Source organism: Peromyscus californicus, unplaced genomic scaffold (assembly GCF_007827085.1).
Source record: "Peromyscus californicus insignis strain IS unplaced genomic scaffold, ASM782708v3 Scaffold_6__1_contigs__length_162567912, whole genome shotgun sequence".
Lineage (NCBI taxonomy): Eukaryota > Metazoa > Chordata > Mammalia > Rodentia > Cricetidae > Peromyscus > Peromyscus californicus.
Window position 1 is genome coordinate 26,051,417 of NW_026294584.1, and position 25,264 is coordinate 26,076,680.

General features: G+C 40.4%; 2 protein-coding genes across 3 annotated transcripts in view; one reads left to right on the top strand and one right to left on the bottom strand.

The window, feature by feature from the left end:
• Positions 1-14,370: 14,370 nt before the first annotated feature.
• On the bottom strand, positions 14,371-22,416 carry Ndufa4 (NDUFA4 mitochondrial complex associated). Its single transcript, XM_052721045.1, has 4 exons — positions 22,254-22,416; positions 20,940-21,028; positions 19,980-20,040; positions 14,371-14,582 (listed from the first exon to the last, which is right to left on the bottom strand). Exons 1-4 carry the CDS (start codon positions 22,293-22,295, stop codon positions 14,526-14,528), a joined length of 249 nt encoding a protein of 82 aa, XP_052577005.1. The 5' UTR covers positions 22,296-22,416; the 3' UTR covers positions 14,371-14,525.
• Positions 22,417-22,750: 334 nt separating this feature from the next.
• The window catches only part of Phf14 (PHD finger protein 14), a 164,378-nt gene continuing 161,864 nt past the window's right edge, over positions 22,751-25,264 (top strand). Inside the window, exon 1 of one of the 2 annotated variants that reach the window (XM_052721042.1) lies at positions 22,751-22,934. In XM_052721042.1, coding sequence (XP_052577002.1) covers position 22,934 — 1 coding nt within the window. In that variant the 5' untranslated portion in view covers positions 22,751-22,933. Of the gene's footprint in view, positions 22,935-22,973; positions 23,577-25,264 lie in introns of those variants that run through there. The other variant, XM_052721044.1, reaches the window with a different exon arrangement.

Genomic DNA, 25,264 nt, shown 5'->3' on the forward strand with positions numbered 1-25,264 from the left:
AAAACATTTCACTGCATTTTATTTTCCTTTAATAACCTATAAGTACTTGAGTTTCTTCTTCTAAACATGTGTTCAAGATTCAGTTGTCATCTATAAGTTAAATTATGCCACCACTGAGAAAATGTCTCACATCAAAAGCCTCTGCAGTCCCCTTGTGTTCACTGTGTTTGATGGATGCTGACTGGTCTATTACATACCAGACACTGTCAGGACTGGAGCATATGCTGGGGAGCAAAGAAGGCAATATCCTGTAATAAGGATCTATAGCAAACCTAAGCACTATGCTCAGGTGTGTGTGGTGTGGAAGCAGGATTCATACATCAATTCTTCAGAGCTGTCATAATAGGAAATCTATGGCCATGTGTTTTGGGAGGTGCAAGGAGAAACAGATTCCATCTTGACTGAAAATACAATTCTGGATTCTTAAAAGGAAATAGAACATAATATCCAGTTCATAAATTCCCTCTCCCCAACCCTCTAGATGTATCTTCACAGCATATATGGAATTTCTAGATTGAAACTGAAATATTTCTTTCTCTCTCTCTCTCTCTCTCTCTCTCTCTCTCTCTCTCTCTCTCTCTCTCTCTCTCTGTATCTCCTAATAAAAAGCCCTAAGACACATGTCTTCCTGCCTAAGTTTTGCTTCCAACTCAAGTGATTTGATATCTCAGTTGACATACTTAACATTATAGTATATTTGTTTATTTATTTATTTATTCACTTGTTTATGTCTTTTTGAGATATTATCTTTCTGTATAACCTAGGCTGGCAGTAAACTCAGAATCTCCTGCTTCTGTCTCCCAAGTGCTGAGATTGCCAGCATGTACATTATTTATGATGGAAATTTTAAAAATAAAATATACATAACAATTGTGTCTCTAAAGAAGGATGACAGTATTGTTGGTATTGGATATACAGCAGATGTACCAGAACAGCATAATATTAACTCATTTCAAATGGTATAAATGTTTCAGAGTGATAAACTCACAATAGAGCACTAAAAATTAGAAATTGTTAAAGGCTGAAATCATAGAAAACCATTGTTTTTTCCCATAAAAGCAGTTTTGAATTATTTCAGAATGAACCAGAACCCCAGTGACTCCTACATTCTGGTAATTATTTAGACTAAAACATTGACATACACTGTCAGATATAGGTCAATGAAATTAAGAGGCAATGAAGAAAATTATCATTGGCCGAGTATTCATTTTCTTTTTTAAAACATTTTATTGAAAATCAGTTCTTTTCTCATATAATATATCCTGATTATAGTTTCTCCTCCCTCTAATCCCCCCAGTTCTATCCCACCTCCCCTCCCCTCAGTACCCATTCCCTTCTGTCTCTCATTAGAAAAGAATAAGCTTCTAAGATGTAACAACCAAACATGACAAAATGAAACGTAAGATGAAACAAAAACTATCATATCGAAGTTGGATATGAAACCCAACAGGAGAAGAATCCCAAGAGCAGGCACAAGAGTCAGAGACCCACTCATTCTCACAGTCAGGAATCTCATAAAAATACTAAGCTAATAGCTATAATATATAATATATACATACATATATATATATATATATATATATATATATATGCAAAGGACCTATGTAGACCCATGTACTTGCTGCTTTAGTCCCTATGAACTCATATGTGCCTTGCTTAGTTGGTTCAGAGGGCCTTGTTTTCCTGGTGTTCTCCCTCCCTTCTAGCTTTACAATCCTTACACCTCCTCTTCCACTGTATTCCCCGAGCTCTGAGGGGAGAGATTTGATGGAGACCTCTAATTTAGACTCTTCCTCTGCATAATGTCTGGCTGGAGATTTCTGCATCTATTCCCATCTGCTCCCAGAGGAACACACTCTGATGATGACTGGATAAGGTACTCATCTATGAGTATTGCAGAATATCATTAGGAATAATTTTATTGTCTTTTTTTTAGACCAGTAGTATTTGATTTAGTTTATTTGATTGGTTGGTTGGTTGGTTGGTTGGTTGGATTTTGTTTGGAGGATTTTTTTTTTAAAAATGTATTGAAAATAGATTCTTCTATTATATAATATATGCCAACCATAGTTTCCCCTCCCTCCAGTCCTTCTAGATCCCCCACCACCTCCCTCTCCCTCAAACCCACTCCTTCTCTGTTTCCTCTTCAGAAAATATAAGGCCTCCAAGAGATGACAGCCAAATAGGACAAAGCAAGATACACTAAGACAAGGCAAAAGCGCTCATATCAAAGCTGGACAGGGCAGCCCAATAAGAGGAAAAGAGTCTCAGGAGCAGGCAAAAGAATCAGAGATACATCCTCTCCCACTGTTAGTACCACAAAAACACCAATCTAACATCCATTAACATAAATGTAGAGGAACTAGTGCAGACGGATGCAGGCTCTGTGCTTGTTGCTTCAGTCTCCGTGAGCTCTGCTTAGTTGATTCAGTGGGCCATGTTTTCCTGGTGTCCTCCATCCTCTCTGACTCCTACAATCTTTCCTCCCCATCTTCTGTGTGGTTTCCCAATCTCCAAGGTGGGGGGGGGGGGGAATCCTACGGAAACCTCCAATTTCGACTCTCTTTGCATAATGTCTGGCCATAGGTCTCTGCACCTGCTCCCATCTGCTGCCAGAGGAAGCCTCTCTGACGACGACTGGAAAAGGCACTGAACTATGAGTACAGCAGAATATCATTAGTATTCATTTCACTGATTTTTTTTCTTTGCCAGGCTTGTTGGTGTTTGGTTCTACCATGGGTCTTTGGGCCATCTAGTCTCTGGTTTCTGGCATTCCAGGCAGTATAGGGCATGGGCTCCATACCACAGGAATAGTGTTTGGTTTTACTTTAGGTCACTGGTTACCCAAGAAGTGTCAGGCATGGGTTCCTTCTCGTGGAATGGGCCTTAGGTAAATCAGACATTGGTTGGCTATTCCCACAAGTTCTGTACCACCATTAGCCCATCATATTTTGCAGGCACGACAGATTATAGGTCAAAGTTTTTGTGGCTGAATTGGTATCCACATTTCTCTTTTCAGTAGCCTGCAGAGTACCTTCCTGCAACAAATGGACTAGAATGCAGGGGTGAGTGTTCCATGTAGGCACCAGCTTGAGTTTTTGATTGTCTGTTGTGGGCAGCGGGGAGAGAAGGCTGCCGCTGGTATTCTGTTGAGGTATTGAGATGAGCCTGGGGGTGTGGGGGACAGAGAGCTGAGTGCTCACTTTCATTGCTTCTATCCTTTATTAATTCTAAAAGTAAGCAATTAGTGAATATCCACATACGACAAAATACAGATTGTAAAGCATGATATATACAGACCAGCAAGAAAATGAGAAGGGGGGCTGGAGAGATGGCTCAGAGGTTAAGAGCACTGACTGTTCTTCCAGAGGTACTGAGTTCAATTCACAGCAACCACATGGTGGCTCACAACCATCTGTAATGAGATCTGGTGCCCTCTTCTGGCATGCAGTAATACATGCAAACAGAACACTGTAAACATAATAAATAAATACATCTTTAAAAAAAAAAGAGAATGAGAAGATGTATTCTAATTCTGGAAATAGAAGTTTTGAGAAAGAAAATAATGAGCAGGTATGAGTCAGTGGTAGAACCTTTGCCTATCTTTCTATGTTTCCCACAAGAAAAAAGATAAAATAAAGCAAGAAAATAAGCATGATAGGACCAAATATCACATAGATATTAAGGCTAGAAACAAAACCACAAGAACATATGGATTGATGACAATTTGCAATAAAGTTAATAAGGACCTCAAACGGAATATGATTATCAGGGCAATAAGGATATAAACCATATAAGCTGAAGAGTAAATGTGTAATGAGAACATGGAAAAAACACAGTCAACTCTCTCAAATGTTTCCCATATTAAATCACTTACTATTGCTACTGATAAAAAGGTACTGATATTGCACTGATGGGTACCACTGATGGGAACCACTGATGGGAACCACTGATGGGTACCACGGATGGGTATAGTGCAGAGGAGATTTTGGCTCAAATAAAATTCCCAAATCAGATTCCCCTAGAATTCCACTTAATATTCTTTAACCTTCATCTTCTTCAGCCACTATTGTAGCATCCAATTCCAGACAGTCTTTGATCAGTTTGGCACAAGCCCAACCTGAGCATTGTATGTATTTCACCTTGGACAGACACAAAAGTGTATTAGCTGCTTTTCTGTTGCTGTGATAAAACACCATGACTAAAGCAATATATAGAAGGAAAGGTTTATTTGGGCTTATAGTTCCAGAGGGGTAGGAGCCCATCATGGAGGGAAAGCCTGAGAATAAGTGCTTGTCATGACAGCTGGAACACAAGCTTAGAACTCACATCTTAAACCAAAGATATGAAGCAAAGAGTGAATGACAAAGCTTTTGAAATCTGAAAGCCCAACACTAACAGCTTACTTCCTCCAAGGCCTCATCTCCTAAACCTTCACAAACAGCATCACCAAATGGGGAAAAGTTTTTAAGTAAATGAGTCCATGGGGGACATTTTCATTCCAACAAAGACATGAAGCATTACTCACCTCTGTGAGAGGTTTAAGAAAGTATACTTGGTACTCACACATGCACAACCCAGAAGAGTAGAAATATTAGTCTTCATATTACCCTTGTCTGGGGAGAAGCCAAGGGAGAGAGATTTCTATCCCTTTCATCCTATGACCCAAAGTTCTGTGAAGCACGTCTAAGGTTTCTCCAAAAGCTTCTTGTAACATTAAGAACTAGTCAGAAAAAAAAAAATCACAGACAAGAGAACAACCTGTTCTTTCATTGGCCTGTCTTTCTTCCCCATTTCACTACCCTTCCTTGTCATTTCTGCTCCTAAATAACTACCTTGCCCACAAGCTTCATTCCAGGCTCTGTTTTCTAGAGAGATCTGTAGCAGGGATCTTAAAGGGTCATATTAATAAAAACAAACCTGGAGCCAGGTATTGGGGTGAATGCTGGGAGATCAGAGAAGCAGAACAGTCACTAGATATAGAGGCCAGAAAATAGTGGCACATGCACCTTTAATCCTAGCATTCCAGAGGTAGAGATCTGCCTCGATCTCTGTGAGTTCAAGGCCACACTGGAAACAGCCAGGCGTGGTAACAAGAGCCTTTAATCCCAGGAAGTAATGGCAGAAAGCAGAAAGGGACATAAGGCGTGAAAACCAGGAACTAGGTTGGTTAAGCTTTTAGGCTTCAATCAGCATGGTTCAGCTGAGAGGCATCCAGTCTGAGGAAACAGGATCAGCTGAGGAATTGGCAAGGTGAGGTAGCTGTGGCTTGTTCTGCTTCTCTGATTTTCCAGCATTCACCCCAATAACTGGCCTCAGGTTTATTTTTATTAATAAGACCTTTTAAGATTCATGCTACAGAAATCTGAGCAAGATACTACCAAAGATAAATACCTAGTCAGAGAAAACTCAACATAAATAAAGCCAGTCAATTCTAAGCCCCATTATTTTTCCTCCTATATTTTGACTCCTAATTAAGAAAATTAGTTTCTTATCAATTCTTTAAAATTTCCAGTAGCTTGTGGCTTCTTTGCTATCTAAACTCATGTTGAAGAAATGCTTTTCTCAACTCCTGGAAATATCTGTCTGATTGTCTTCATGAAAAGGCCTCTCGGGAGCTGTTCAGCTGATGATCAGTAGACCTGTCTTACCTGTCTGACTTCTTTTTCCTTCCTTAATTTCTCACTTCCTGCCTTGCCCTTCCTAAGAAAAGGTAAAAATAAAATTCTAGGAAACAAAGTTTAAGTGTGCTATAAGATATTCAACTAGTCATTTTTCTTTTTTAATATGCCTTATATTCTACAAGAATAAAAGTTTTTTTTTAAGATTTATTTATTTTAAGTATGGGTGCTCTATCTGCCTGTACTTTATGCCAGAAGAGGGCATCATACCCCACTATAGATGGCTTAAACCACCATGTGGTTGCTGGGAATTGAACTCAGGACCTCAGGAAGGGCAGCTAGTTCTCCTAACTGCTGAGCCATCTCTCTAGCCCCTAAAACACAAGTTTTAAAGGGGATCAAAACTACCTTATTGAGTAGACTTTGGGATATGTTGGATTCAGCTCCCATCAGCTGTTGACAGTCATGTTCTCGTGTCTTGACAACCTATGGTCAGTAACACCGAGGTGAAAACATTGTGCCTTATCACCTTGAGTTTGTGGTTTTCTACAGTTCCAATCAACAAATCAACACAAAATTAGTTACTTTGTATTCTCTTATAGTTCTGTGGGTTAGAACTTTTAGTCTCACTGGACGTACTTTCTTTTGGAAGCTCTAGAGTCCATTTCAATAGCTTTGCACCATCCAGAGAAGGATGCTCATATTCCTTGGCTCACAGTCCCTTTTCTCTCTTTTCAAAGCCAATAACATTGCAGTTCTCAGACCACTCTTCCACAGTCACACCTCCCACTGACTTCCTTCTTCCCTTTCTCTTTTTCACTTTCAAGGACCCTTCTGATTATATTGGGCTTACTAAATCGTTTCATTTTAAGGTCAGCTAATTAGCAAGATTTCATTGGCAATCCTACTCCCTCTTGCCACACACATTACATGTCAGGAATTTAAAACGTGGATACCTTTGGGAGAAGACCAGTCTGGGGAGAACATTAAACAACACAGAAACTAACAACATCAGAAAAATCCTTTAGGAAGTATAAGTTAATACCATATAATTTAATGGAATTTAACAGAATTCTTCTAATAAAATGGCTTTATAGGCTGGGGAGTTCGTTCAATAAATAAGGAGCTTATTGTGCAAGTGTAATGACTGGAGTTCAGATCACCAGAACCTACACAGAAGTTTGACAAGTGTGGAGGCCCTATGTAGTCTTAGTATTCATGGGACAGGAAAGAGGGATCTCTGAGGCAAACTATTAAACTAGCCCAGCCAGAACTGGTGAGCTCCAGTCTCAGTGAGAGACCTCGCCTCAATAAATAAATGAAGAATGATTCAGGAAGACACCCAATGTGAATTTAAAGCCTTTATACATATGTGCACACACATGTACCCATGTACACGAACATACATACACACACTCATACTACATAGAATATTTTGCTTTGTAATTTAAGATGTTTGACTATAGTATGCCAGAAGGAAAAATAAGTGACTTGTTGGACAGTTTAAAACAAGTAAGTTTGCAATGTATCATTACTTAGGATATGGTTCCAAACACCTCATAGTATTAGCTCATCCCTTTTTTTATGATTAAGTGCAAAAAGGAAAACAAAAAGTTATTGTCATTGGTGTGGATGCCATAGGCAGAAAGCATAGCTCTTTTCTCCACCTGTGGTGATCTGAGGAGTTCCCCTGAATATTTGGGGACCTCAACTCAAGCCAAACCAGGATTTTTGCCTTCAAACAAGAAAAAAATTTCAGGGCTAGGTTGTAGGAAGCAGAGGTGAGATTTAATAAAGATATTTTAGTGTAGACTTAAGGACGTTGATTAAGAGAAGAAAGGCATTCAGAAAGCAAGCTAGACATGTTCCCTACTCTGTAGGCACAGGCTTCTCTAAGAGAGAGCAGCATGTTACTGTGTTTACAGTAGTATTGTGGGTAGCTATGGAAGCTCAATTATCACTGGGTGGTTCTGGAGAGCACCTGACAGGATTACAACTGATTTGGGAAAGAAAGAATCACCGAGATACGGGAAGCTAGGAGATCTTTTCTGTAAATGAAGTTGACAATCCTGTTTGAGCTTCTGAGACAATGCTTGGGCAAAGGAATGGGCCCTGCCCAAGGTCATATACATACAGGTCTTAAGCCTGGCTCATTGTTACATCAGCAATAAATATCTATGAAGTAATATTATTTGTGTTAACAGCCTTCACAGTAAATGTCGATCATGGTGGAATTCTTGCTTATTTAGCATGAGACCCAAACTGAGCTCCTGGGTGAGGGGCTGCTTTCTCTTCTTACATCTCCATAACTTTTTCCATCTTTCTCTCCTGTCTTGGTTATTAGTTTACAAACACTTGCCCTTGAAGAACGAAAAACAACAGCATAGGATGGGATTTGAGATAAATTTTCCCAGTTATTTGTCATTCATTTAGCACTATTCTTTCAGCATCAGGCCCAGGTTAATTCAGTGCTGGTTTCAACATAAAGAGATGACTAGCATATCAAGACTTTTAGTCACTGAGTCATAATGTAAATCGAAGGGGTTGGAACATGGTTATGAATGCTATGTGTGTAGACACTGAGGTAGCAAACATAGGGAGAAATGTAAATTACACTTCTTAGCCATACAGCTGTGGTGTAAAAGGCAATATTGTTCTGTGTGTGCTGAAACCAGTAATATGTCATGTAATTCAGCTTAATTTAGTGGGTATACTTTTACCAGAAGACTAGAAAGAAAACAGAAACCAAGGAACAAAACATCCATCCAACAAAGATAAACTCAGAAACTGGCACCTAGATCTATAATCACCCCAAACCCAGATGCCAGACACCAGTGTAAGAACATAACAACAACCAAGGCAATATATCACCACCAGAGCCCACCTATCCCACTACAGAAAACTGGAGAATTCCAACATAGCTGACGCTTAAGAAAAAGACCTTAAAACAAACTTCATTTGTAAAGATGATAGAGGTCCTTACAGAGAAAATGAATAAATCCCTCAAGGAAATTGAAGACAAAGACTAAGAAAAATTAGAGGAAATGAATAAATCCCTTAAAGAAAGTCAAGAGGAAACAACAGTTGAAGGAAATTAATGAAACTGTTCAAGACCTGAAAATGGAAATAGAAGCAATAAAAAAAGAAAGAAAAGAAAAAAAAACCACAGACTGGGGGAATTCTGAAAATGAAAAATCTGGTAAGGGAACAGGAACTACAGATGCAAGTATCAATGACAGAATACAAAAGATGGAAGAGAGAATCTCAGGCATTGAAGATATTATAGAAGAAATAGATACCTTGGTCAAAGAAGATATTAAAACTAAAAAATTCCTGACACAAAACTTCCAGGTAATCTGGGACACTATGAAAAGATCAAAGCTAAGAGTAATAGGAATAGAAGGAGGGGAAGAAACCCTGCTCAAAGACCCAGAAAATATTTTCAACAAAATCAGAAAAATTTTCCTAACCTAAAGGAGATGCCAATAAAGGTACAAGAAGCATACAGAACACCAAACAGATCGGATCATAAAAGAAAGTCCACTCTGCACATAATAATCAAAACACTAAACATACATAACAAAGATAAAGTATTAAAAGCTGCAAGGGAAAAGAGCAAGTAACATACATAGGCAGACAGAATTATAGCTAACTTCTCAATGGAGACTCTAAAAGCCAGAAGGGCCTGGACAAATGTCCTACAGTTGCTAAGAGACCACAGATGCCATTGCAGACCACTAGACCCAGCAATACTTTCAATCACTACAAATGGAGAAAACAAGATGGATAAAGTTAAATTTAAGCATATCTATCTGCAAATCCAGTCCCACAGAAGGTAATAAAAGGAAAACTCCAACACAGGGAGGTTAACTACATACACAAAAACATAGGAAATAATCTTATACCAGCAAAACTAAAAGAAGGGAAATACACACACACACACACACACACACACACACACACACACACACACACATATCACCACCACCACCAACAACAACAATAACAACAACAAAAAACAAAACAAAACAGGAATTAACAATCATTGGTCATTGATATCTCTCAATACCAATGAATTCAACTCCCCAATAAAAAGACACAGACAAACAGACCTCAACATCAATGATACAAATTACTTCAGAGGAAAGTGTTGGAAAAGGGTTTTCAAAGTAAATAGACCTAAGAAGCAAGTTGGTGTAGCTATCCTAATATCTAACAAAATATACCTCCAACTAAAATTAAAAGAGACAGAAGACACTACATACTCATCAAAGGAAAAAATCCACCAAGACAACATTTTTTAAAATTTTTTTTTTCATTTATTTTACATCCTGATTGCAGTTTCCCCTCCCTCCTCTTCTCCCATTCTCCTCTTCACCTCTCCTCTCCCCCGCTCCACTCCTCCTGTTTCTGTTCAGAAAGGGGCAGACCTCTCATAGGTATCAACAAAGCATGGCATATCAAGTTGAGGTAGGACTAAGCTCCTCCCCTTGTACTAAGCCTGGGCAGTACGGGGAATAGGTTCCTAAAAGCCAGTCAAAACATCAGGAACAGGCCCTGCTCCCACTGCTAGGAGTCCCACAAGTAGATCAAGCTTCACAACTGTCACACATATGAAAAAGGTCTAGGTCGGTCCCAGACAGGCTCCCTAGCTGTGGTCCAGAGTCTGTGAGTCCTATGAGCCCAGGTTAGTTGTTTCTGTGGGTTCCCTTGTTATGACTTTGATCCCTTTGGCTCATAAATCCTTAGCCATCAGGGAAATGCAAATCAAAACAACTGAGATTCCAATCTTACACCAGTCAGAATGCCTAAGATCAAAACCACTAATGTCAGCTTATACTGGAAAGGATGTGGAGTAAAGGGAACAGTCCTCCACTACTCGTGGGAGTGCAAACTTGTACAGACACTTTGGAAATCAATATAGCGCTTTCTCAGAAAAGTGGGGCTCAATCTATCTCAAGACCCAGCTCTACCATTCTTGGGCATATACCCAAAGGATGCTCAATCATACCACAAGGACACTTGCTCAACTATGTTCATAGCAGCTTTATTTGTAATAGCCAGAACCTATAAACAACCTAGATGTCCCTCAACTGAAGAATGGTTAAAGAAAATGTGGTACATTCATACAATGGAGTACTACTCAGCTGTAGAAAACAATGGCATCAGGAAATTTGAAGGCAAATAAATGGAACTAGATTTAAAAAAATCATCCTGAGTGAGGTAATCCAGACCCATAAAGACAGACATTTCAATTCTCACTATCTATGCCCAGAATGCAAGGGGATCCATGTTTGTAAAAGAAACATTACAAAAGTTTAAAATATACACTGACCCTCACACATTGATAGTGGGAGACTTCAATACCCCATTCTCACTAATGGACAGGTCATCCAGACAAAAACTAAACAGAAATACTGGAGCTAACAGATGTTACAAGCCAAATGGACCTAATAGATATCTACAGAACATTTCACCCAAACACAAAAGAAAATAACTTCTTCTCAGCACCTCATGGAACATTTCTCCAAAATTGACCACATACTTGGTCACAAAAAGCAAGTCTCAACAGGTAGAAGAAAATTAAATATCTCCCTGAATCCTGTCTGCCCACTATGGATTAAAGTTGGATTTCAACAACAAAAAAGCTTATAAACTCATGGAAATTGAATAACTCTCTACTGAACTTATTTCTAATGATTTATTATATCAATTTATCTGGGTCAAGACAAAGAAATTAAAGACTTTCTAGAATTCAATGAAAATGAATGCACAACATATCCAAAATTATAGTACACAATGAAGGCAGTGCTAAGAGGAAAATTCATCAACTATTTTTTTTTTAAAGGCGTGCGTCACCACCACCCGGCAGTTTTTGTTTTGTTTTGTTTTTTAAAGATTTTATTTATTTATTTCATCTATATGAGTGCTCCATCTGCATGTACTTCTTTATTCCAGAAGAGGGTATCAGTTCCCACTACAGATGGTTGTGAGCCACCACGTGGTTGCTGGGAATTGAACTCAGGACCTCTGGAAGAGCAGACAGTGCTCTTAACCACTGAGCCATCTCTCCAGCCCCATCAACTATTAATAAATGGGATCTTGTGAAACTGCAAATCTTCTGTATGACAAAGGATACCATCATTTGGACAAAGCAGTGGCCTCCAGAGTGGGAAAATATTTTTATGAATTCCATATCCAATAGAGGACTCATATTCAAAATATATAAAGAACTCAAAAAATTAGATATCAAGTAAACAAATTGAAAATGGGGAACAGATCTAAATAGAGAATTCTCAAAAGAGGAAACTCAAATGGCTGAGAAACACTTAAAGAAAATGTTCAACATCCTTAGCCATCAGAGAAATGTAAATCAAAACAACACTGAGATTTCATCTTACATCTATCAGATTGGCTAAGATTAACAAGTGACAGCTCATACTGGTGAGGATGTGGAGTAAGAGGAACACTCACACATTGCTTGTGGGAGTGAAACTTACACAACTACTATGGAAATCAGTGTGACATTTCCTCATGAAGATGGAAACCAATCCATCTCCAAAGCCAGCTCTACCACTCTTGGGCATATACCCAAAGGATGCTCCATCCTAACACAGAGACCCTTGTTCAACCATGGTCATTGCTGCTCTATTCATAACAGCTAGAAATTGGAAACAACCCAAATGTCCCTCAACAGAAGAAGAGTTAAAGAAAATGGGTACATTTGCACAGTAGAGTATTACTAGCTATTAAAAAATGGTATCATTAAACCTGCAGGTAAAATGATGGAACTAGAAAAAATGAGTCGGAAACCCAGAGCCAGAAAAACGAATATGGTTATGAATTTGCTTATACATCCATAGAACAAAGGGTAGGTATAGAGTAAGGGACTAGAGGGTACAGATAGATCTTGTTAGGAAAGGAAAATAGATAAGAGATAAATGGAAGGAGTGGAACTGGAATGGGAAGATCAAGAGGGTTGTGGGAGGGAACATAGGGAGAGACAGCTAAAATTAAGGGCCATTTGAGGGGTGATATGGAAACCCAATACTGTAGACATTTCCTAAAATATACACACATATGAAGGTGATCTAAAAGAAATCGCCAAATAACTGGGGAGACAAGAGTCCCAACTGGCCATCTCTTGTCACCAAAGGAAGCTCCCAGTACTGGGATTGGGTTACATCTAATTGAGTTGCTGGCCAAAGAGGCCCCACGGAAATCCCCAAAACAACCCAGGCTGTTGCTAAGACTATAGGTTGCTCTCTACAAACTGACAACAAGGCCCCATTGCTGAAGACAACACCTACACAACTCATTGCATGTGATGTTGAGCTGGTGCCTACATAGAATCTTCTTCCTTATGTTGTAGCACCTTTGGTACAGGAAGGTCCACTGCAAACTATCAAGAGAAACAAACAGCAAGCCAGACACAAACCCTTTATCTACACTAGTGTACTGCTTGCAAGATGTGCTAGGGCAATGGGGGCACAAAGCTGTGGAAGTAACTAATCGATAATTGATTTGACTTAAGACCCACTCCATGAGATGGAACCCATACCTGACACTGGGTGACCAAGAACCTAAAACTAGATAGTCCAGGGACCTAAGGTAAAACCAAGTAATAATGGTCCAAAAAAATGTATTGAACTGGGCGATGGTGGCACATGCCTTTAATCCCAGCACTCGGGAGGCAGAGCCAAGAGGATCTCTGTGAGTTCGAGGCCAGCCTGGTCTACAAAGGAAGATCCAGGACAGGCATCAAAACTACACAGAGAAACCCTGTCTTGAAAAACAAAAAACAAAAAAAGTATTGATAAAATGTCTCCTAATGACATTCTGCTATACTCAGAAATCAGTGCCTTATTCAGCCATCATCAGAGAAGCTTGCTTCTGCAGCAGATGGGAACAAATACAGAGACCCACAGCCAGACATTTTGAAGTGAGAGACTAGGAAACACCCAGCCCTAAATGGGATCTCTTATCAAATCCCTCCCCTGAGCTCAGGAAACCTGGAGAAAGAGGGAGAAATGTAAGAGCCAGAGGGTATGGAGGACACCAAGGAAACAAGACCCTCTAAATCAACATGAGCAAAGCTTTTATGAACTCACGAGAATAAAGCAGCATTCATAGGGCCTTCACAGGTCTGTACCAGATTTGTGTGTGCGCACGTGCGCTCATGTGTATATAATGACTTCCAGTTTAGTATTTTTATATAATTCCTGAGTGCAAATAAGTGGGCCTACTATTCTTGGGTTCTTTTCCTTCTCTTAGTTTGTCTTGTCCAACTTTGATATGATAGTTTTTGTTGTATCCTCTATTTTATTTCTCTATATTTAAAGATAATGAATGAAAACCTAACTTAGGGTAAATGATAACAACTTAATTGTAGTTTATAGCTGCTGGGAGAGGGAAAACTGATCTTCTCCGATGGAGTGACACTTGGTATATCAACCACTCCAGGGGGGCCTCATGTTCAGCAGTGTTGACCAACATGTAATGGACTCCAGTTCATTCATTTAACAAAGGCTTGAATATTCTCCCCAATATTCCTTTGTTTAACCTTTGTTTAATTTCCATTTTGAAGTTACCACCTGTGGGCCTACGCGCGCGTGCGCACACACACACACACACACACAGCCTTATTAAAGCAGAATAATTCAAGAGATTCTTTCAATTTTAGTATTTTATTCCCTATATCCTAGCCATAAAGTCCCACATGGATTTCAGCATTAAATAATGACACGTATCAAGTTTCAGAGATTTATTCATCAGTGTACTAAACTCCAAAAAATAAACATGATTTCATGCATTCAGAGGTGTACTTCCTGGTTAAGTGGAAAATTGTGCGGATAGCTTCTGAAAGACCTTCATTATAAGCAGCTTTATGGTGAACTTCATGGTTTAGAAGTCGGGGCCCTCTTTCTTCAGTTTGCTGTAGTCCACATTCACTGAGTAGAACTTGGAAAAAAAATTATATTTTAGATTACCAACGACAGACATAGCACACAAGTTTTAGAATTTGTTTCCTCAACTTTTTCAAGCAAGAACTCAGAAAATTTTAAGAATATTTAATGATGTAAACATAATATACACACACAAAAAAATACATTATCTAAAATTGCAATGTTTCAAGAGAGATAGTTTTGGTGAAGCAAATAAAGCATCCAATCTATAGTTTAAGTATACTCTACTAGTTAGAACCACAAAGATTATCCATTGCAAAATGAATAATTATTAATTCCTTCTGATGCATACTTTAACTCTAAATTTTTACTTCATTTCCATTCATCTCTCCATCTCTCTCTCTCTCTCTCTCTCTCTCTCTTTATGGGAGAATCTCTTACAGAATACAAGTGTATAAAGTTGTCATTTGGTTAAAGAACTGCATGTTTGAGCTGGGCATGGTAACAAACATCTTTAATCCCATCACTCAGGAGGCAGAGGTAGACGGATCTCTGTGAGTTCGAGGCCAGCCTGGTCTACAGAGTGAGTTCCAGGGCAGTCAGGGCTACACAGAGAAATGCTGTCTTGGAAATAAGAACAAACAAAACAAAACAAACAAGCAAACAAACAAAAAACATATGTGTGATGTGTAAGACCCTGAATCAAAAGGGAAGCTAGTAATATAACGCTTTATGACTTATGTAACTTTCCAGCTGCAATTGTCTTTTTCTAATAGGTTTTCTGAATTCTGAAAACTGCCAGTCACTTTGATGATATCACTTTTGGTGACAGTTTTTTTTGTTTGTTTGTTTTTTTGTTTTTTGTTTTTTTGAGACAGGGTTTCTCTGTGTAGTTTTGGTGCCTGTCCTGGGTCTCCCTCTGTAGACCAAGCTGGCCTCGAACTCACAGAGATCCACCTGCCTCTGCCTCCTGAGTGCTGGGATTAAAGGCGTGCACCACCAGCCAACTTGGTGATTAGGCACTTATACATGTTTAAGATTTCCAAGTATTTCCTTACAGTCAATTAAGATTCATTTTAGAAATAAATTTTCCTGTGATAGTGCTAAACAATGTCTAACTCCTAGTGAGTTTTCTTTGTTGTTGTTTTTTAGTGATATATTTGAAACTGGTCTAGAATTTCTACTGGAAGAAACAAATAAAAAATTATCTTAGTTTTACTTATTCTTGGGCTAAAGAAAATTGAGAAGATAATGCTACAATTCCTTGAAGATTACTCAATTTATCTGCAAAAGAATTATAAACATTTTCTCCAGAGTTTGTGTGCTGGTTTGAATGGTCCCCAAAGGTTCACATGTTACTGCTTAGTCACCAGGGAGGGGAACTCCCTGAGAATGATTAGAAGATTAGTTGTGGCCTTGTTGGAGGAAGTGAGTCACTGAGGGTGGGCTTCGAGGTTCCAAAGCCCATTCCAGGCCCAGTTCTCCTCCTCTGCTTGTGGATCAGGGTGTAGCTCCCAGATACATTCTTGCCACCTTGCCTGCTTGCCACCATGCTCCCCGCCAAGATAATAATGGCCTAAGCCTCTGAAACTGGAAGGAAGTCCCCAATGAAACGCCCTCTTTCATATGAATTGCTTTGGTCATGGAGTCTCTTCGCAGCAATGGAACTGTGACTAAGACAGTTTGTATTAAGGGGGGATTTCAGGGCTGATATCTAATTCAAAGTCACAGCACTGTAAAAAAATATACAGACAATGGTTCACAAATCTGTTCCCAAACAGATTTCTTCAAACCCCCTTTCCTTCACACATACACTTCTTCACTGTGTGGGGAAGGTCTCACACAGCCAAGGGTGGCCTCCATGTTGTGGCTGAGGATGATCTTAAGAGTTTATGTTCTCCTGTCTCCTCTCCGGCACTAGAGTGACAGGCATATGCCATCACACTTAGTTTTAAGGGTGCTGTGGACTAGACACAGGGCTTTGCACATGCTAGGCAATCACTTTACCAGCTGAACCTTATCCCCAGTCTGATTTTTAAAAAAGAAAAATCTCCAAGTTGTAAAGCATATTACTATGTCATCCTTCATATGTACATATAGATCTGGGGATACTTGCAAAGAAAATTTTAAGTAAACCAGAAATATTTTTTGCTCTGTCTTGCTAGGAATCAATTTACCGTCGGGCAGTGGTGGCACATGCCTTTAATCCCAGCACTTGGGAGGCAGAGCCAGGCAGATCTCTGTGAGTTCAAGGCCAGCCTGGTCTACACAGTGAGTTCCAGGGCAGGCTCCAAAGCTACACAGAGAAACCCTGTCTTGAAAAAACTAAAAGCCCCCCAAAAGAAAAAAAGAATCAATTTACCGAGACAACAAGGTTTCTAACATGTTTGCGTAACATTAGGATATTTTCAGACAGATATACAGGTATAATACATATTAAGCATGTACCGCTCATCTAAAGGCTCAGAGTTCAGTTCCCAGCACCCATGTGGGGTGGCTCACAAACCACCTTGGTGACTCTAGCTCCAGGGGCTCTGACATCCGTAGTCTCAGCAGGCACCTGCACTCATACATGTAATTCAAAATAATAAAAATAAATATTTAAAAACAAAGCCATAGCCAGGTGTGTTGGTGTACACCTTCAAACCCAGCATTTATGAGGCAGAGGCAGGTGATCTCTGTGAGTTCAAGTGGTCTACATATCAAGTTCCAAGACAGCCATGGCTACTCCTTAAACCAACTACTTTGTCAGAAGTAGTGATGCATGCCTTTAATCCCAGCACTCTGGAGGCAAAGAGGCAGGCAGGTATCTGTGAATTCAATGCCAGCGTGGTCAACAGAGTGAGTTCCAGGACAGCCAGGACCATGTAGAAAGACCTTGTCTCAACAATATTTTTTTTTTCCTAAAAGCTAATAGGCTTTTGATGTACCTGCTTTGTACTTCAAATTCTCTCTGAAGTAATTCTGGAATCTGATTTACTTTTTTCATTTCCATGCCTCTGCTGCTTTTCTCAACTTACCAGAGGTCACCGTGAAAGCATCCTAGATTGCTATATCTGATCCTGCCTTTGAAGCACTTCTTTCATTGACATACTGCTGGGCTGCTAATCCTTAAATCCCATCTTTCTCTAATCTCTTGTTGTTTGTGAGCTTCTGCTTTGGGGAACCAATAAACTCCTTTTACGAACAGAATACTCATGTCCTCCTGAGATTTCTGTTGAAATTTTAGTCCCAATGGGATAATGATATTTAGAAAATGAGAATTTGGAAGGTAATTAGGTCATGAGGGCAGAGCCTTCACAACTAGACTGTTTTCTTTACAACAGAAAAACAGGGCAGTGTCTACCTCTTTTCCTCTTGTGAAAGCATCCAGCAAGAGGATCTTCATCAGGAACAAAACTGACTGACACCTTGGTCTCACAACTCCCAGCTCCACAACGGTGACAAATTTCTGTTGCCTAAGCTTCCCGATCTATAGTATTTTTTTTAATCATAGCCACCCCATATCTTAGCATCTTAACACGATAAACTTATTTTTTTATTCCCATTGCTGTTTTTAAGTCAATTACTCCACACTCATTTCATTCCAGTTTGATGAGAAGCCCTTATATGCCACTCTGGCTCTCAAGAGAAATGGAAAGAACAGTGGGGCAGATCAAAATAGTTTAAAAGTGGTAAATATCATCTTTCCATCTCATTGTTGGTCATAGAAAGTCATAGAAAGTCTGATGTCTGTGGGCCAGATAAATACAATTCTTTCAGGTGAAGCCACGAATTCTGGCACATGCTTTTAATCCCAACACTTGGGATGCAGAGGCAGGTAGATCTCTGAATGCAAGTCCAGCCTGGTCTACAGACTGGACAGCCAAAACTATACAGAGAAACCTGGTCCTCAAAAAAATTCCCTTTAGGTAACAGAAAAATCAACTATGGAGAAAATAACCTAGTTTACCTCACTGTTTGGGTTTAGAAGCAAAAATAAAATCTCATTTCTAGATTTCACTCTCTTCATTTCTACTACAATACAGCAGTGTTCTTCAATTTCTACCCCCTATGAGCCAAGGCACTCAAGGCTCAAGCTATGCAACAAACATCAGGGTCTCAACAAAGAAACAATATATTTCCAGTTAACACAGCCTCACATCAGCCCGTCATCCTATTCCAAGGCACTGATAACTGGCACAACTATTGGAATCATCTGGTACATTTTCTGAAATACATATATCGAATAACCCAATATGTTCTTTGGTCAAACAACCAAAATCTCGTTCTTTGTTCTCCTTCTTAATGTTTCTTACATGCAGATACATTTCCCCCCAGAATAACTGGTACTTAAATTCCTAAATCAAAATAATGAATGAGAATGCCTGTCTATTATTTCTTGAGCAAATGTTAAAAAGACATACCAGATGGCTTGGTTCAGCTTGGCTAGTGAATTTCTAGTTCTATCTTTAAAGGACAGCAGCTTGAGTACTTAAAAGCCAAATTATAGTTGGGCTAAGCAGAAATCTTAAAGTGAGTAAAGAATAATCTTAAAAGTTGCTATAAACAGCCGGGCAGTGGTGGTGCACGCCTTTAATCCCAGCACTCAGGAGGCAGAGGCAGGCGGATCTCTGTGAGTTCGAGGCCAGTCTAGGCTACAGAGTGAGTTCCAGGAAAGGTACAAAGCTACACAGAGAAACACAGAGAAACCCTGTCTCGAAAAGCCAAAAAATAAAAAAATAAAAATAATAAAAAATAAATAAATAAATAAATAAAAGTTGCCATAAACAGTATTAAGTACCCATCTTATATAAGTAATACAGTAATATAAACCCATCTCTACCACAGACACTTTCCCCAAGTCTTGGTCAAACATGGCTCAGTATGACTCTTGAGTGCTAGGTACTTAGAAACTGCTCTATGTAACAGAAAACATATGAGAGAATTAGGCACTCTAAATAGATAAACTGTATGGTATGAAAATTATACCTGAATTCTTGACAATATAAGGGTTTACATGAAAAATGTTACACATAAGAAAGGTTATATTTGAGAAATCAATAGTCATGGTACACGAATGCATTCTTCCTAAGAGTAGCTACATAGACCACTCTTCTGGGAAGATGTTAAAGCTTATCTATGAGGCTCACGGCAAAACTCAATTTTCAACTGACTTTCATTTCTTCCTACTAATCCTCACCTAAAATATCTGAGCCATGCTAACAAGAGAGAGCCAACCAAACCACCCAAGAGACCAGGCTATCCATATTTCAAAAGCAACAGCAGTAGCACCTGAAGCTTTATGAAATGCAAACCCTCAATCCCAGCTCAGCAAAGCGGCAGGAGCTCTTCAAAGTTCATTATCATACTGGAATTTTACTTGCTTATCCCATTTCAAGGAAAACTGCCACACAGCCACATATCTGTTACAATATGCTTTCCAGCAATGTTTAGCAATTTTGTACCTTACCTTATATTGTTCATTGGGACCCAGTTTGTTCCAAGGTTCTGGGTTATTTTTCCTGTCCCAGCTAAAATGAATAAAATATTTTAATTATTATAGTAATAAAACACTACTTACAATAGTTTTTAAAATACTTCCTTAACAGCTAGTATTCTGAATAGATCAAACTCATTTTCTAGTAGGTCTAGCATGGTATTACTTTCATTATAGAGTTAAACAGAAGTAGAATTCATAGTTAACAACAGGTAAAAATCAAGAACACAGTCTTTTGGGATATCCTCATCCCCGTCGTTACAACAGGAATGTTTGTATTTGGCTTTTTTTAAATCTTCTATTGTATCATTAGGTAATATATAAAAGTATATAGAATGCCTAATCAATCATTTTCCAACTGCAAAAAGAATCAAGTTTATTTTGGAAAGAAGATAAAATATTCACATAGGACAGGAATCATGGTTAAGTATTTTATAAAAAGCAATTATTGCCATGCATGGTGGCACATGCCTTTAATTCCAGCACTAGGGAGGTAGAGGCAGGCAGATCTCTGTGACTTCAAGACTAGCCTGGTCTACAAAGCGAGTTCCAGGACAGTCAGAGATACATAGTGAGGCCCTGTCTCAAACAACAACAAAACAATAAACAAACGAACAAACAAAACAATTATTATCCCAATCTTCAAAATGAAAGACTTAGCCAGGCGGTGGTGGTGGTGGTGGTGGTGGTGGTGGTGGTGGCGGCGGCGGCGGCGGCGGCGGCGGCGGTGGCGCACGCCTTTAATCCCAGCACTCGGGAGGCAGAGGCAGGTGGATCTCTGTGAGTTCAAGGCCAGCCTGGGCTACAGGCTGAGTTCCAGGACAGGCTCTAAAGCTACACAAAGAAACCCTGTCTCCTGTATTACCTCTCCCAGGACTGTGGTCCCCAGGCCAGCTTCCTCAGCCAGGCAAGAGTTAACACCTGTAGACTCACCTGACATCTGGATTGAACAACGCCAAGCGCATCACATACAGTGCTGCTCCAGTACCTCCTGCTCCAATGAACAGGAAGAGAGGAATCAACTAGAATGAAGAACAGACAAAAAGTAGTAGCCATCATCACATTCCTTGATCTTGTCCAAAATAAGGCTGCACTGGTTTCTATATAGGAACTTCCAAATCTGCTATTTCGCTAACTTTTCCTAAAATATGAATAAAGGTTGATCTTAGATGGAAGCAATGTTTCCTTTTGATTGCATTCTAAAGGCATGATCTTTACAAAAAAAATATTAGAATGATTTTGGTTTAAGACTCTTTGACTTCTTTATGTGGAGAAAATTTTATGGAAAAATAATCCTATGAGCCAGGTGGTAGTGGTGCACACTTTTAATCTCAGCACTTGGGAGACAGAGGCAGGCAGATCTCCATGAGTTCCAGGTCAGCCTGTTCTACAAAGCAAGTTCCAGGACAGCCAGGGCTATGTAGAGAAATCCTGTCTATTAAAATCATCATCATCATCATCATCATCATATCAAGTACATTCACGTCTGTAACATTTGAACAATCTTCCCATTCAATTTCATTACTTCCCTGGCAGTAACGGGAAGTACTTCCTGTAAGGCTGGAAGGAAGGGTATCCCTTTGAAAACTACTCAAGTGGCTCTGAAAAGTTCCGTGAACAATATAATCCCTGGGAAATAAAGGGCACAATTAGCTGACAGAAAGGTTTGTTACAAGCACTGGCTTTAGGAATCAACTCTGAAAATGGATTTCTATTAATTTTGCTGAGTATTTAGAAAAGCAGGATTAAGGCAAAAATTGGTTGTCTTAGGGACTGTCATAGGGAGTTTTACTGAGCAAAAGGGAGATGTGAAGAAAACTTAAATGTCAAGGTATCCAAGCAAAATGAGGATTCCAAAATGCAGATCCCTTATATTTCAGAAGTCTTGGTGGTGCAATGCAGTGAATATAAAAGCCTCGAAAACCAACATACCAAACCTGACCTCTCTTGTATTCTTACCCACTCTATGTACCATCCACCCCTCTTTGGACCAACCAATCTGAGAGAGCGTGGCCAGTGTTCCAACACTCAGAATGTTTACCTTTCTCCCCGATGTCTGTCACCTTCTGCTTCAGGTAAAACCTCGCAGTGAATAGGAGTAAACAGTCGCAAATAAAAGGCTTCGAACAGCCAGGTCAGGCCAACCACTGTGCAACCCCAAGTAACAGTGAAAAGAAGACGTCCCCAGGGGATAGAGACAGGTGCACGACAACGAAGAAGCCACCCTGGAAAAGATCATGAACTTACGCTGGGATGCTTCTTGGCCTGCCCGATGATCTGTCGGAGCATGTTTGCGGCAGGGGCCTACCTCCACGGAGACAGCAGAACAACCGCAGGACACACACACCAAGCTGCTTCTGCAACCCGGCTGAGCGGACGTCCAAAGTCACCCAGGACCTCCTACCTGAAGGACCCCTGGCTCGGAGGGCAGCCTGCGGCAGGAAAGCCCGGATGCGGCTGTCCTCGGCAGTGCCTGAATGAGTCAGCCCTTGCGCGGTCGTGCTAACCTGGCCCGACCTCTGCTTTCCATTGTGAAGCTCAGCATCCTTCAGTCCTTCGCAATGCACCTTTCCGATGGGTCTATTTCTGCGTAGAAATCAGAACGTCTCGACTGGTGAGACAGGCACTTGTTAGGACGACACGCGTGTAGAGCAGGGTCAGCGGCCGGCCGGCTGCGGGCGCGGCTTCCCTAGCGGCGCCTCCCGGCCTGGGCCGCACGCGGACGCGCTTGGGGGCGCGCGTGCCGTGCGCGCGCCGGGCCGCCCGGAGGGCCCGGAGGGAGCCGCGAGGCGCCTCTGTAGGGTCATCGCTCAGCTCCCGCAGGGGACAGGTCGTGTCTCCAGCCGCCGAGGTCAAGGGCTGCGGTTTAAGACTGCAGCTGCTTCCTGTCTTCCACTGGCGCTTAGGGACAGAAGTTTAAAAAAACTAGTAAGTGACTTACAGATGGCCTTCGTTTCTTCAGTGTGATTGCTAGACTCCCAGGTCATGACACTCATTTGAAGATTCGTCGCCCCAAAGAATTTTTGCAACATGCCACCATCCCTTCTTGGTCCAGATACTGCATCTTCAAGGGTTGTGTTCCTACACTTAAGTTTTCTACTACCCTATTTTAATTTTCGTTTATTTCTTTTCAAATTTACCTTTACTCAAAAGGCCTCCTTGGGACGGGGTTTAATGGGGCATTTGCAATCACAACCAAGAATTTGAACCCTTTCCAACTCCCTACATATATTAAAGCTTTTTAAATAATAAGACTAAAAAGAGGAAATGTCTTCACTGAAACTACTAAACTGAAGAAGTAGACATTAGCCAAGTGCAAGCTTCAGGTTGAAGTGTGTAAGGAAGACAAGTCAAGTGAAGACTTCTGAGGCTCACAGCTGCCAAGGTGCTAAGGTTGTTACCGCTGGAACTTAAGGGAGAAGGCAAAGTAGGGGCCACATCTGAGCCACGGACCACTTACATGGGGCTTTATGCTCAGGACTTTAGGAAGTTCACCAAGAAGATTCTACGGTTGAAAAGAAATCCTTTGGCTATGAAGAATAGTGTAGAGGGTCCAAACATGAAAGAGAGGTGTGTGTGTGTGTGTGTGTGTGTGTGTGTGTGTGTGTGTGTGTGTGTGTGTGCGCGCGCGTGCGCGCGCGCGCTCAAAGGGGGCAATATAAAGGGGCTATTGCAATGGTCCTAAGGGAGGGAATGTAATGATTGGACAGGGAGGGGGCAAAAATCCCAGAGAAAAATATGTAGTACCAACAAGACCTGATGGTTTGATGGATATAGGTGAGTGAGGAGAAAGGTTAAGAATAATCTCAGAGCCGGGTGGGGGGGGGGGGGGGAGTGGGGGGGTGGGAGGTGGGGGGAGGTGGCACACGCCTTTAATCCTAGCACTCGGGAGGCTGAGGCAGGCGGATCTCTGTGAATTCGAGGCCAGCCTGGTCTCCAAAGCAAGTTCCAGGAAAAGCACAAAGCTACACAGAGAAACCCTGTCTTGAAAAACCAAAAAAAAAAAAAAAAAAAATTTTTGAAAAAAAGAATAATCTCAGAGCCAGGCATGGTATCACACACCTTTAATCCCAGCACTCAGGAGGCAGAAGCAGGCAGATCTCTGTGAGTTCAAGGCCAGCCTGGTCTCCAAAGCGAGTTCCAGGACAGCCAGGGCTGCTACACAGAGAAACCCTGTCTTGAAAAAACAAAAAGAAAAAGAAAAGAATATCAGAAGTTAAGTGGTGACCAGCTGTGAGAATATCCATACCAATTACTGGAATAATGCTATTTATATTATATTAAAGAATGTATATGTAGAATCTACAATTAGAAAATAAATGTAGGAGTTTGTTTTTTTTTTTTAATGGGAAATAAGCTGTGTGACTGGCTGGAATAGTTTAGGAGATGGAGTGAGAAAAGACGCCAAGCATCCAACTGAGAAATTCCAGCATGAAATGCTTGTTTGGATAAAACCAGTGAGGAGGGAAACGTGGATGATAGGTGGCGAAGGTTATCAATGTAAAGCCCGCATTGTTTTCTTTCTTACTTTTTTTGTCATTTATTCAGAAAACTTTTACTGAGTACCTGCTCTATACCAGAACTGTTGCTTTTGCTTTTGTTTTGTTTTAGCTGGCCTCTGACTATTGCCTTAGCTTTCCAAGAGCCGGCATCACAGACATATGCCTCCATGAACATCACTTAGCTTCTGGGAATTTAGCATTGGAGAAAAAAGTATTGTGACCTAACAGACCTACCATGTTGACTAGGAAAGACAGGTAATGAACAGATAAGATAACTTTAGAGAGCTGCAGATACGCCACTAAAATAGAGTAAGAGTGAAAACTGACAAGAGCGAGGTGGAGGGAAGAAGGTTACTTTAGCTAGAGTGGGCAAGCAAAGATCCTTTTGAGGATATCCGAGTTGAAACCTAAATGAAAAGAAAAGGCAATCAGTTGACGATCTAGGGAAGAACACTCTAGTTAAATGAAAATGCCCAGAGATTATAAAAAACAGCAACAGAAAAAATACTCAAAGGAAGCTTATGTGACTGGTCCATTGTACCACATATTCTAATTGGTCTTAATAATAAAAACCCAGAGTCAGATATCAGGGTAAATGCTGAAAGATCCGAGAAGTAAAGGAACCAGCCACTAGAGACTTCTTAACCTCTACTGAATCCTCAGACCGAAGGGACCCCAGATCCTGTCTCTACCTGCCTTATATTCATGTCTCCACCTCCCTAGTGCTGGGATTAAAGGCCTGAGCTCTGCTGTCTG